Below are 13421 nucleotides of genomic sequence, written 5' to 3' on the forward strand. Positions count from 1 at the left end.
CCTAGATCAAGAGACCAAGCCATTTCAGCTATTTTCGTAAATTCATAGGTTGATTCACTAGAATGGACTCTGAGCTGCAGACAAGGAGTTCCCATGTAAATGGAACTGACCACCCTTTACCAAACATGTGTAATTCACATGGCCATGGCTTAGCCCTGGGTCTACTCCACCATAGTCAATCAAACCAAACTAAGGTTTAAATCAACAAAAGAGTTAAGTCACAGAGGGACTCAAATACAAAAACCAGAAGGGCATTGGCATTGAGTGGCACTGTAACAAAAAAAACTGAAGTGAGGGGTATGACGTATACTATCAATGCAAGACCAAAAGAGCATAAAAATAAGAATGATGAAGAAACTTGGGAAAGACCTAGAAGGAGGGAAAAGACTAAGGATGGCTCCGTTCCATTTCCTTAATGGTTTGGATTCCAACTCTGTTCATGGCATTGGTTCTTGGTTTCAGCTCATAGTCAAGCTTTTGTTTTCTTTGCTTAATTTCCACAAGCTATAACTCATTTCCGGTACAGTATTCCAATAATTACATTAAGTATTACAGGGGATCGTGTTAGTGAAGGTGGCTGGAGTATTGGCTTCTCACCTCCAGGACTAGGGTTCAATTCCCGGCTGTAGCATAGATTTTTAAGTGGCAACCCTATTCTTACTTGAGTGCAGAGTGGAGGACATAACGAATGTAACACTCCATCTGTCAGATAGGAAATTAAACCAAGGCTCCTTTACTGCCTTTTGTTAAGAGCAGGCTAATACCAACGCCGGATTTCTCCTCATCATACCCTCACCTCATTGTGCAAATTATCTAAGCTGTCCATCGCCTCTTCCAATCACAACACTAATACACTCAACTATGTCACGAGTGATTGGTTCCATAAAATCACTCTATTTAACACTAGGAATACCGGACTTGACACCCCTCCTAGAACTACCAAATGGAGTCATTTTGACTCCTACCTTATAATTGTTTATTTTTCCAGTTTATCTATGTTTTTATTTATACATTGCTTTAGTTTATCATTATTGTTTATTATTGCATTATTTCAGACGTTATTTAAACAAAAAAATCATATTTTTTAAAATGCGAGTTTCGACTGTATTGCTTTGAAATTCTTTTTTCCTACATGTTATGTTGTTTTTATAGGATTTTCACAGAGTAATTGGATAAAACAGCAAACATAGACATTTCAACACATTTTATCATCATGTTTGAATGATCAAAAATATTACCTAGGCTATATGGAAGTTGGGAAGATAATTAAATACAGCAAAAAAACTGCATTTGATAAGCCACTAATTTGGCTAAGGTGCTTTACAGTTCAAGACTTGTCGTTCATTGTCCACAGTTTCCCACAGAAATACTTTTGGCAGGTCGTACAATTCCAAACTGAGCGATTCTTTCTGCACTTTGGTATTGCCTGGAAATATTTTTTTGCAGAATCCCGTCAGAAGAATATGCAGCATTGGACACGCCACGCTTTTGTCGAGATCTAATTTGAGTATCAGCCGACTCTGTATCGAGCTTTTTCAAAAGCGTCTTGCGCGAAATGTTTTAGGTAGTCTCCTTGTACACTGCCCATGAATACCTGCTAAGTCGGAAGTATTTTCCAACGAGTAGATAGGCCATCGCTGAGTATATGTTCTTGTGGTAATAATGTGATTTCATTTCTTTTGGTACTTCTCTTCGAATTATTTACCTTTCCCATAATGCTAGAACCCTAGCTTTTTCGCTGTTCGGCGAGTTTGACTGAGGTAATGTAATTATCTACAGTAACATTTCAGCCTTTTTCAGAAACGTTTACATTAGTTTCAGTACTACTAAACGGCAATCTGCATGAAGTTAATAATCTTTTCCATCATTAGGGAAGGCATTTGCAAAATATTTGCTATCATTGTTAACAGCTAGCCAATATTCATGGCCGTATTTGTCCGGCTTAGATGGAATGTACTGAGTAAAATACACCTGATTTTACTGGGGAGAATTCGTTCAACAACCGTGATGTATGGACCAGGTTTTTAACAAGGAATGTAATTATCTGTGAATCTATCCTACACTCTTGAAAAGATGGCATAATTGACAGTTTTGAGCCGCTGGAATTGATTAGATTTCTCATCAAATCTTAGATAATGCAAAATTTTTACAAACCGGTTCCCAGTCGTTCATTTTAGATAATGGTATTCCCCAGTCGTTTGACCAAATACTTGCAATAGAGAGATCATTTGTACCTCATATTCAATGGCATAAAATATGGCTATACATGCATCTAGCTCCCCACCGAAAAGAGTAAAATCTTCATAATTTTGTTTGCGTGCTTCCACAATTTTACATCACTTTATGTGAGTCAGTTTACACGAATCGATAAATAATTGTGGATAATATCTTTGTTTTGTAACTCCTTATGAAAGGGAAAGTAAATGTAAATTACTGCATGTCTTTTGCACGTATTATGTCTGAATCTTCAGACTAGCTAGAAACGTTGTGAGGAATAAAATCTTTGACTTCGTCAGAGACGAAATGATGTTCCTTTTTGCATTCCGATTTACCTTCCGGTATAGAATGCAACATAGAAAGGACTTCACGCATTAGCCTACTTCTTCTGGTCATACTGCTAGTCAGGAAAAATGAAAGCCTTACTTCACTAGAGTTCTGCAGTCCATTCCAGAGTTCACTGGATTTACTAATGCGAAGGACAGCGCACGATTTTCCTGTGCGGCGCGCGACAGCCAGCGCTGTCAGAGCCGACAATGCTAGGACAATAACTTTATTTCATTCTACTGATTTATTTTCCTGGTTCATCCTTGTATCAATGGAAGGATACAAAGGTAATATTTCAGGTTTGAAAATGAACTTCCACAAGATCAAGGGTGAAATAAAAGCGCTGCAGTGCAATACTGTGTAACAGTATTGAGCTGTAGCGAGCCTGATAGGCGGGGAGAAGGGAGGGGTAAGGGATGAGGGCAAGACACGGCGGCTTCTAAACACATGAATTTGAAAATGCTCATTATGAATAGCATATTCACCACTTTATCGCAGGATAAAATTATATCAGGACATTCATATGGTTTGTAGTTCCATACACGGACCCATAAAATTAGAAATGCCTTTAAATTCTCGCAAATATTGGCCTGAAAGCGAAATAATTATGTATTTAAGCCATCGGTTGATTTAAATTAATTAGTAACATAAGAAGAAATAAACTCTTGAACAAATATTACTATTTGGCGAAAAGACGAGCAAAATACAATAGGGAGTCAAAATGACTCCCTTTGGTAGTCGAAGGTAAATTTTAAAAAAGAAGTACTATTTTACTTTCTAGAACTATTTTGATCGCAAAGTTTTATTTCATGTCAAAAATGAATAAAAGTCACGGAATTTCAGCCCGGAATTTGGAAAATTTTAGTCAGGGCAGAGAAATAAAAATCGCGAGGAGTCAAAATGACTCCATCGGTAGTTCTAGTGTTAAAGTATATGATGAAATTATGCTGGAAAATAGTTTTCACACTGTTTTTGCACAAATTATTTTGGTTAACAATTTAATTTGACATTGGTTCTGATGCGGAGCTAACCATGGACTGGCTAGGTACCTTTATGCCTGTTCTGTTGCTTCCACCTTCAAACCAAGATTCACAGGGACATGGGAGTATGACTGCTGGTACACTCAAATGGATAGAGCATGCTAAAATGTCCATATGCCACTCATTTTCCTGCAAAACTGCAGCAAGCAAGTACACAGCAATAAATTATGGTGTTAATGTGATTTGACCGTTCTTTAAGTATTTGTGTCTGACTCTTTGGGATTACAGGGAAATTATGACAGGCTGATTCATAACTTAAGAAAAAGGATTGTACAATGATTAAAGAATTATTGGCATATATTTTCAATTAAATTATTATCAATAAATATAAAAGAGATGCCTGTTCGTTCACCCTTGTTGTTTCAATACTCATCCAAAGATTGATACCAAAGTTAGTACGTACATGCATCTCATGCTTCCAAACCATGAACTGTTATATTTGGTTGTGTCCGACGCGTCTTTTGCATCGCTTTCTCATTACAGTTTGTTACGTCACGTCACACAACTTCTGTGATTGGACATCCTCACACGTAGGCACACCTCTTGACATGCTCAAAGAGGAAACATTAAAAACTTGTATGAACATGGAAGCCAAGGTCCAAGTTACACACTTCTCTGGGTACTATCCTTCCTAAGCAACACCTATTAATAAACCTCATCAACTCCATAGGCTGATTTTAGTCTACTACTGTAAAAAGCAGCCAATATGTTCCCTCCCTCCCACCATCCCACCTTAACCAATGAGCTAAGCAATCATTACCCAACACACAGCACTTTCTCCAGCCACCTTGTGCACTTGCATGCCCAAGCAAGGGAAAAAGTACTTTGGAACCCAACATATTTGATGTTTTTGAGGGCATGCGAGCCCATGGCAAGAAAGAGGGAGAGGGCAACACCACAAAAAAAGTCTGTCAGTATTTTACCTTCCGAGTATGAACACAGAGATACATAAGTCAGTCAGTATTTTCATACAACATTCCCTTTCCCCCTCTGACGAGCCCAAGCCACAAAAAGTTCTTACGCTACTGGCTCTATCTGGCTTGCCTATTCAAGATTCTGAAGAGGAGAATCAAGGGACAAATGGGATAGAATACCAATGTGAAAAGTATCACAGCCTTGCCACTGACTGGGTCGGTTGAAAACCTTTGCCTTAAAATAGTGAATTTATAAGTGCATCTGAAGATACCAAAGCTATGTTATGCTAAGCATTTACCTGCAAAACTGCAGCAAGCAAGTACACAGTAATAAATAATGGTGTTAATGTGATTTGACCATTCTTTATGTAGTCAATTGCATAGATGAAAATCAGCTGCCCAGGAATTACCATAGCCATCAACACCTGAGTTGTTCTTGCATGTATACCTGAATAAAAAATGAAGCATACAATTAAAATAGTCTCCCAAATGCATCCCCTCCCCTATAGAAACATTTATAGCCTAGACAATATGATTACTGATTTTAAACAGTATGTACAGTGGAACCCCGATCTATCGTTCCCGCATTGATCATTTTCCCGCGTTCATCGCTCGCCGTTCCTGGTCCCAAATAAAGTTTCATACAGACAATGTAATTTTTTCCTGCATTTATTGTTCCCTGAAGTATCATTTTCCTGCATTGATCGTTTGAAGATCGCAGTCCTGGGGCATAATTTTCCCGCATTCATTGTTTGATGAAAATGAGATGAAATATATACCATGTGTCATTTATGGCTAATTAGGAAAGGCACATAATTTGAATCTTCCCCAGGAGATAGAACTGCCATAGGAAGAAGCTCAGTGCCGTGGGAAAGTAACATTAGCACATTTCCCAAGATCCGTTATCCCCCTCCACTCAGCACTCACCACCCCCCCTGACACTTTTCTCTTTTCCAAAAGCAAACAACAGCACACACAGGGATCAAATTACAACAACCTTAGGTTTGAAAAAAATATCAAGTTACAAGAGAACAATAGAAACGTGTTTCACATTGCCCCCTTTCTTGCCCACTGAACTTTTTCAGCTTACCTACTTCAAAGTTTCCAGTTTCTGGAGGTGAATTGCTGCATGAATCACCTATTAGCCCAAAAGGTGTCTAACATTGAATTTCAGCAATTGCTATTATACTTCTATTAGATTGAAATTTTAGTTATTTGCATGTAATTCAAAAAAGAACGAAACCAAACATGATGTATTTCTAACATTTTTTAAGCATTTTCAACAAGGAAATAGCTGGAAAAATACGATGGTGATTTCTGGCGAAACTGGATGTCCTCGTAGCCGAGCTTCTTGGCAGTTAATGCAGCATTTTTTTCCGAAAACGGGGTATCAGATTATTATCAGTTATCAATTTACGAGTTATACTGTACGTCTCACTTGTCAGAGTTACTGACGAAGGAATATCTTCTCAGAATATTTTGTTTCTCCCTACTAACAATCCGAATTCATCTACTCATCTGGCACTATGCTAATTAGAAAAGAATGGGTATCTTTAGGGTAAAAAATTTCATGGCGCAGTCATATGGCCATGTTTCACCCTCTGCAGTATGCTCTGTGTACGCTGTAAGCGATTACATCAGTTCCCAACTTTACCTCGTGCGAGTGGTTCCGTACTTTCCAGGATGGGTTGATTTCAAACTAGCGAATGTTTTCCGTGTGAGTTTAATAAAATCAGGTTTCGTTTTTCTAAGTTGTATTTTTATCCATCTTCGGACCATGGCCCTTCCGAAGAAATAAGTGAGAACTTTAAAAGATGTACTGAAAATAATTGAAGATGAAGAAAAGAATCCTGGCTAGAAGCGCGTGAACATTACAGAACACCTTGGGTTTTCTGCTAGCACATGACAGGTGGGGGTAGAGCGAGCTACCCGGTGAAAACAAGTAGGGAGATGAAGCCAAGGTTCAGGTGGGTGAGCTGCTGATGATTAACGCAAATTGCTAACACTTTCCACATCACCTAAATTATATGAAAAAATGTTTATTAGACAGGAAAATTTCAAATAATAGATTTTTTTTGGCCTTTGTGATCCATCTCACAACGAATCCCTGCGCCGGCGAAAGCATTTGATCTAGGCATAACATGCACATTGCTCTCGTGAGTACGTGTACTGGAAATGGCGTTTGATGGATAAGAATTTTTACATCTGACAGAAATCTATAATAGCACAGTCAGTAGCGTAGCCAGGAATTTTGTTTGGGGGGGGTCCAAAACCAGGGGGGAAAATTTTTGAAAAACATGGTACTAAGTAATTGGTTTTAAACTAATTTTAACACTTTTCATAATCAAAAAAACTTCATTTGTTAAAGAAATATTTTGTTAATTCATGAATTTTCTACATTTTGTTTCCTTTTATGAAGGAAAATAATTGAGTTTTTATATTTCAGGGTGGGAGTCCGGACCCCCTGGACCCCCCCCCCCTGGCAACACCACTGATCAGTGTGAATGCCGAGTGGAGAGCATACCTTTTTTAGTGAGGTGGTGTGTTCCTTTAGGATATTTGAAAGTGATATTAGTCAAATCAACAATATGACCAAAACATCTCGATGAAGTACTTGTATACCTATAATCAGCTAAAATCTTGTTTGAATCCTTTAACGAACATCATAATTACACGCCAAAATGCTGTGTTTCCTGGGACATAGGCAACCTAGCCAAACATTCCCGCATTCATCGTTTTTTTGTCCATTCCCCTCAAAACGATAGAGCGAGGTTCCACTGTATATGTGCCTCATGACATCTGTCAAAATGAAGTCACGATTGAAATATCTCCATCCCTCAATACAAATGTGTTTTGATACAGTAAAACAACAGTTCAACATTAAATATACATATTTAATCATAATGCCAAATACCATTAAGAGGTAAAAATCCTTTCCCATTGACCCACACTCAAGACTGAGGGGGGGACATGTGATAAGGGACCTCTGACCTGATTATTTGGTCATTTTGACAGAACTTTTGGCTCCCGTCCTCCCAGTCCCACACTGACAGTGATGTCGGGAAGCTTCTGCCCCGGTATCACAGTGTAGCATGTTCCCTGATATTGAGGTACCTGGGCATCTAAAACTTATCTCGCTATATTTAACTATACTCGCCGGCCTCGGTGGCGGTGGGGTAAAGTCCTCGCCTGCCAAACCGAAGGTCGTGGGTTCGAATCCCGCCTGGGTAGGTGATCCCTACCCAGGGCATGGATGTTTGTGTTGTATTTTGTTAATATTGGAAACCCTCGTTGTAAAAGGCCGTTATGTGCTGTTTACGGGGGATGTGATAAATAAATAAATAAATTATCATATTTAATTAAATAACCTCAAATAGAGTCCTCATTTTTGTGTGACAATTTACTGCTCTCTGGTGGGTCAAATGAGGTGCTTTGGACACAGTGTGATATCAGCATCAACACAGGACTTAAAAATGGTATTCACCATTATAATATTCCCCTATTAAAATAATAGACAGACGTCCGGAGCTTGATCTTTAACGCGTAAATTTTCATAGAAAATAACCAAATGTTATATCTAAAATATGATGTTGCAAAGAAGACACGGATATTACAAAAAGAGGAGGGAAAACTGATAGAGGTCAAAGTAAAGAGGATCTGGAGGAAGGTGGCATATAATAAATGGGATAAAAGTTATTGAAATGGGAAGTGTTACAAAAAACTGAGGGAAATATTTTCGAACTGTTTGGGATGAAAATAGAAACACTACAGAGCATTTAAGAGAAAGATTTAAAGTCAGTTGTGATACTACATATGAGAACCACAAATTGTTAACTAACCTTTTCCAAAAAAGCCAGTCATAGGAGTTATGCATATAACAGTGTCAGGTGATAAGGAACCAAACTCTGAATCTCGGTGGAGTGTGGTTGATATACGACTAGCTTGAACTGCAACTAAATTTCCACCAACTCCATTGATAACAGGTTGAAATACTGCTAGCTTTCTGAACTTCTCCGACATGAGGTCCAGAATGATGCCTCCCACACTAAAAAAAATTACAAAACAATTGACACAAGTCCATTCATAATGACCACTACAATGCAACATGTAAAAGTGTTATTACTGCACAATTACTACGTGCCAAATAATTTAAAAAAGGGAATATGCACATAGAGCTAATCATATTGTTAGAGAGACTTTAGTCACAAAGTTAAATAACCTGAGTACAAAATCAATAGTCGGCAAGCTTACTAGGTGGAATGGGGTCGTTCACTAAGACCCGAAATCTCTATTCATTAATCGAGTTGAGCAGATGAAAGGGAGAGAAGTTATGATGAAAATAGTTTCTCATTCAGCCATTCCCTCAAAAGTTTCAAAAAAAACAGTGAAAGTGACAGCCCACTTTTCATGAGATGATGATGTCATTATAGTTTTGGTTCAATTCGCTCATGGAGAACCACTCATTGAGGAAAGGAATCGCTCACAAGATCGAAAAAACAACGAACCACAGGAGGCCGATGCTCAAGGCTGAGTTGTAGCTGAGAAGTGGTGACCTGCTTGGCAGGAATGTGCTACGTCATCAACCTATCTGTGAAAGGGTTAAGATCGTCAATTTTTTGCTACAAATAGCTAGAGAAATAGGCAAATAGACTATAAAAAATTGGTGAACGAACCCATTTTGCCATGATAACTGGCATTACTAAAATGAAAGAAAGCGTTTCATGATATATGTAATGCCAAGAAATAGACTCATTTGATAAAATGCATGCCTCCGGGTATAGATGAGAGTTATTTAATAATATATGAACCCAATATGGTACAACCACTCACATGATAATTAAATTCAATTTAAATCGTGAACTTTAGAATTAAGTCCTTCCAATACAATCAATAGAATTTTTTAAATGGATATTCTATATTAAGGCATGTAGAATTGAATGAGGGATTTTACACAGAAAAAATCAACCATAAAAAGTCCAGAAATGCCTAGAATTTCCTATGGCTAGAATTGAGAAGTTAGCAGAGCATTATCCTTGACAGGAAACCTTGCTCCATTTATTGATCAGAGGCACAGTGCCTACGAGCACTTGACACACAAAATATGTATGTATGCTATGATAGCACAAACATGCACCCAATAAATTAACACAAGATGTGCATGATGCAGGCCTAATCTGTGACGATGGCGTAGCATGATTTCTATGAAATGAAAAGATAAGCTCTAATGGCCATAAAGTGTTTGAGACCTTGTCACAGGTGCAATTCAGTTTCTACCATGCTGTTTGCAGGTACGGGATAATTTGCAGCAGTGATCAACCCCAACCTCTCAGCTAGAAGCCCTCCACAGGCATGTGCTCAACTTGAAAGGAAACTTTGCGAGGACTGATTGGCACCACAAAGGTAAAAAAAAAACACACATAGAGAAAAAGACTCACTAAAACACTCAGTGGGCTTGACTCCAGGAGAAAATAATCAAACTCAAAAGATAGTAAGGTGGGATACGTGAATCAGTTTCCAAATCAAAGATTTCCTTCTTAAGACAGTTCAGGGTAACAACTCAACAACACATCAACAAAATGTTGAATGATAAACATTTGTTGATGTGAATATCTACTCATTAACTGCATTGAGAATAAAATCTTTGGTTCTGAAACCAGTTCACACACAAGTGAGTGTTCTCTTGGTGTGTGTTTGTGGTATCTTAACCAAGGCAACCTTATCGGAGCCCCATCAACCATTGAAAACGTTCCTAACGAGTTGAGGGTGTACTTGCGAAGGGTTTCTTATTGAATGCTGTGGTTGGTCAATGTTGTGAATTCCGTTCCCACATACCAACACAGTAAATTACAGTCATTGGAGTTCATCTTTCTGCTTCAAAATTGACTTTTTTAGTGCTAACCTTCCCTGTTCAATGATTACAAAGAACAAAATTCTGATCTAACTTAGAGATACCTCACCATCTTTGATACCACCATGCATATCTTGATGCAGACTTGTCTGAGTATTCAGCAGACAACCAAAGAATACCCCTCTCCATCATGCATTGTCTTTTCCACCTCCCACCCCATCTTTCTCCATTCAAAGTGGATTGTGACATCCTCTAACACAAAAGAGCTGCCTCATTTGAGTGGCATTGTAACATAGTGGAGTGAGATGGTTAGAATGGATTCAATTGAGTTGTCATCCAGTTTTGAACAAAACCTTTTCTGATAAAATAAAATTGAAGTCTCTAAATCAAAGTAAATGGTGAATCAGCCATGGTGAGATGCTATAATGCCTGTGACTGCATGAAGAAATGTACCAAAAATGGCATCTCATTCCACCATTCATGATTTCTGAAATTTGTCAGCTGATATACACCTGACTCAATTTCAAACTTCCTATTGAGCAAAGGTTCATCAGAATGCATAAAGGTGGAAAGAGTAGTGTGTGCCTCAAAACAGAACTTCATTCAACCAAATTCACTGATTTCAACTAGGTAAATACTAATAAGCTCAAATGCACGAGTTATCATACAAATCTGAATTCAGTATATTGAAAAATGCACATAAACGATGATACTTTAATTAGTATATATTTACATGGGAAAAAAATTGAAGTAGGGACCATATTTTTACCAAGCAACACATAGGCGGATTTAGGGGGATTTGAAGCGCACGAGCCCCCCAGACGCTCAGAAAAATAGACAAAATATTTATAATGTTATCATTACGCCTGTTTTGTTTAGTGCAGTACAAAGCATCAATCTTTCAATCTCATTTAAATAACTATCATGTTAAAATAAAGAGAATATTTCATACAGTAATTGTTGCATGCTGTTTTTAATCTCAAGTATGAGGAGATCGTTTGCCTATCAGACCCTTGTCCCCCCAGAAAAAAATCCTGGATCTGTCCCTGAAGTAACATATGTACTGTTTACATGGTCAAAGGTCATTCATAGCCTTTCAAGCTCACCAAGAAAGTTGAGATAGAGAATCAAAACTAGCTATTCAATTTTAAAATAGCAATGAAAAACACAAAGTTAGACTTATATCATCATATTATGTTAACATACACTATGATTTGAGGATAAATTTACACCACATCTGAAGAGATGATACCAACCTGCTAACAAGCATCGCCAAAATAACTGACAACCAACCAGTGTACAACACTTCCCTGGTATGCTTGTTTTTCTTAGCAATCCACACCCAGAGTGGGATGACTAGTATGTATCCAGATATGATCAATGGTGCCACCCAATCTTGTTTACCTACATAGAATTAAAGAAAGCATATATTCAATGTGCACACCCTTTGATAAACTTAAACATATTGAGCATAACTTAATTTTCCAAAATGTATTCATCACAACATGAAAATGTAGGTTTTGATTACAGATCTAAGCCTCATTATGCAGATATTTGTCAAAACATAGGTCATTTTGTTCCATGATGTACACTCAAAATAACAGAATTTGGCTAGATTTTATAAGATTTGGATGCAAGGAATGGGTTACTCCAATAACATTATTAATAGTTCCATGAATAATAGGAGATTAAGGCGAGATCTAAAGCTTGAGGTGGGACAATTAATGCCGTAGAGGTCTCCAAGGCCCACATGGCACGAAATATCTTCTAGATGTATAGGAAATTCAATGTCCTGGACATTTTAAATGCATACTAGATGACTAGAATACGTCTTTTTTGAGCAGAGACTCTTATTGTATGTTTCCAGTGAAATTAGCAAAGAAACACCCGGATCTTGAAAAAAAGTGCAACTGCTATGCTTTTTGGAGGATGGATAGATAAAGTCATTGCACACACGTGCACTAAAAAAGCAAAGGCAACTCTTCTGGCAAATTTTTATGAAAAAGCCTTATAGTTACGATAGCTTGCTCTCTAAATATCTACTAGATGTCTACAATATGCCTATTCTATGAACGTAAGGCTACTGCATAGCCTTCAAAAACACCAGAATTTTAGATACCGAAAGTAATTTAACAAAAAGATTATTTTAAGTATAGATACATGTTTCAAAACAAAACAACAAGATTGGTGATAAAAGAGCACACATAGACAATTTAAGCAAAATTCATCTCTATTTAATCAATCAAAATTGATAGTTAACAATGAACTCTTTCAGCTTAATTATCATCAATAAACAAATCCAATTCAGCGGAATAAAAGGTAGGTCAAAATTCTAGTCTCTTCTTTTTAATCAACTTACAAGTTAATTTTTTATTATCATAGCAACATTGCCATAACCTTTTATGCATCACAGTTATGTACTACTCATATTCATTCATAGCCCTGATGAAGGAGTTTAAATACATTGGCAAAAACTAGCATTAAAAATTCTTCAAAACCTATACTGCAAGACACTGAATCAACATTCATTGATAATCTTGCAGACTCCTTTGAGAAAGCTAAAAGGAAATTGCAAGCTGCTTTGGAAACTTGAAATTTGGAATTGGAGGAGGAGGCCCCATAAGAAAGATGCAAAAGCCACAGAGGCTCCAATATTCAGGAAGAATCCCCAGAAGACACCCTACCATCACCTCCAGCTCCACCAGCACGCTGTCAGTTAAAAATAAACTCTCGTTATACTGAAACAATATTTGAGTCATTTATCCTGAATTTTCCCACTGGGTCCAATTTGAATATGAATGTCTAGAAAATATCTTCTCAAAATATCTTGTAAACCTCAGAAAAGTGGACATTCAGATATCTATAAAATATGTAGAAGATATGTAGAAGTTATTACAAGATATTTTTTAGATATTAGCCAAAGACATTTCAGATATTTTGTAGGCATCTAGCACATATTTTGTGCTATGTGGGGGTTATAAATTTAAAAATGCTAGATTAGGAGAAAAATTAACTGCATGAACAAATAAGTGGCATTACCATATTAGAATATGAATTAAGTTTAAAACCAAGAAG

The 13421-nt window shown here is 37.3% G+C and overlaps 1 protein-coding gene across 6 annotated transcripts in view; it reads right to left on the reverse strand.

Annotated features, from left to right (window-relative positions):
* The window catches only part of LOC124171628 (solute carrier family 41 member 1-like), a 151456-nt gene that overhangs the window by 13963 nt on the left and 124072 nt on the right, over window positions 1–13421 (reverse strand). For all 6 annotated transcript variants that reach the window (XM_046550829.1, XM_046550833.1, XM_046550834.1 and 3 more), the window contains exons 6-8: window positions 11603–11750; window positions 8338–8543; window positions 4798–4946 (exon numbers count right to left, since the gene is read on the reverse strand). In XM_046550829.1, the coding sequence (XP_046406785.1) occupies window positions 4798–4946; window positions 8338–8543; window positions 11603–11750 (503 nt within the window). The remainder of the gene's footprint in view (window positions 1–4797; window positions 4947–8337; window positions 8544–11602; window positions 11751–13421) is intronic.

This window comes from Ischnura elegans, chromosome X (genome assembly GCF_921293095.1).
Source record: "Ischnura elegans chromosome X, ioIscEleg1.1, whole genome shotgun sequence".
Lineage (NCBI taxonomy): Eukaryota > Metazoa > Arthropoda > Insecta > Odonata > Coenagrionidae > Ischnura > Ischnura elegans.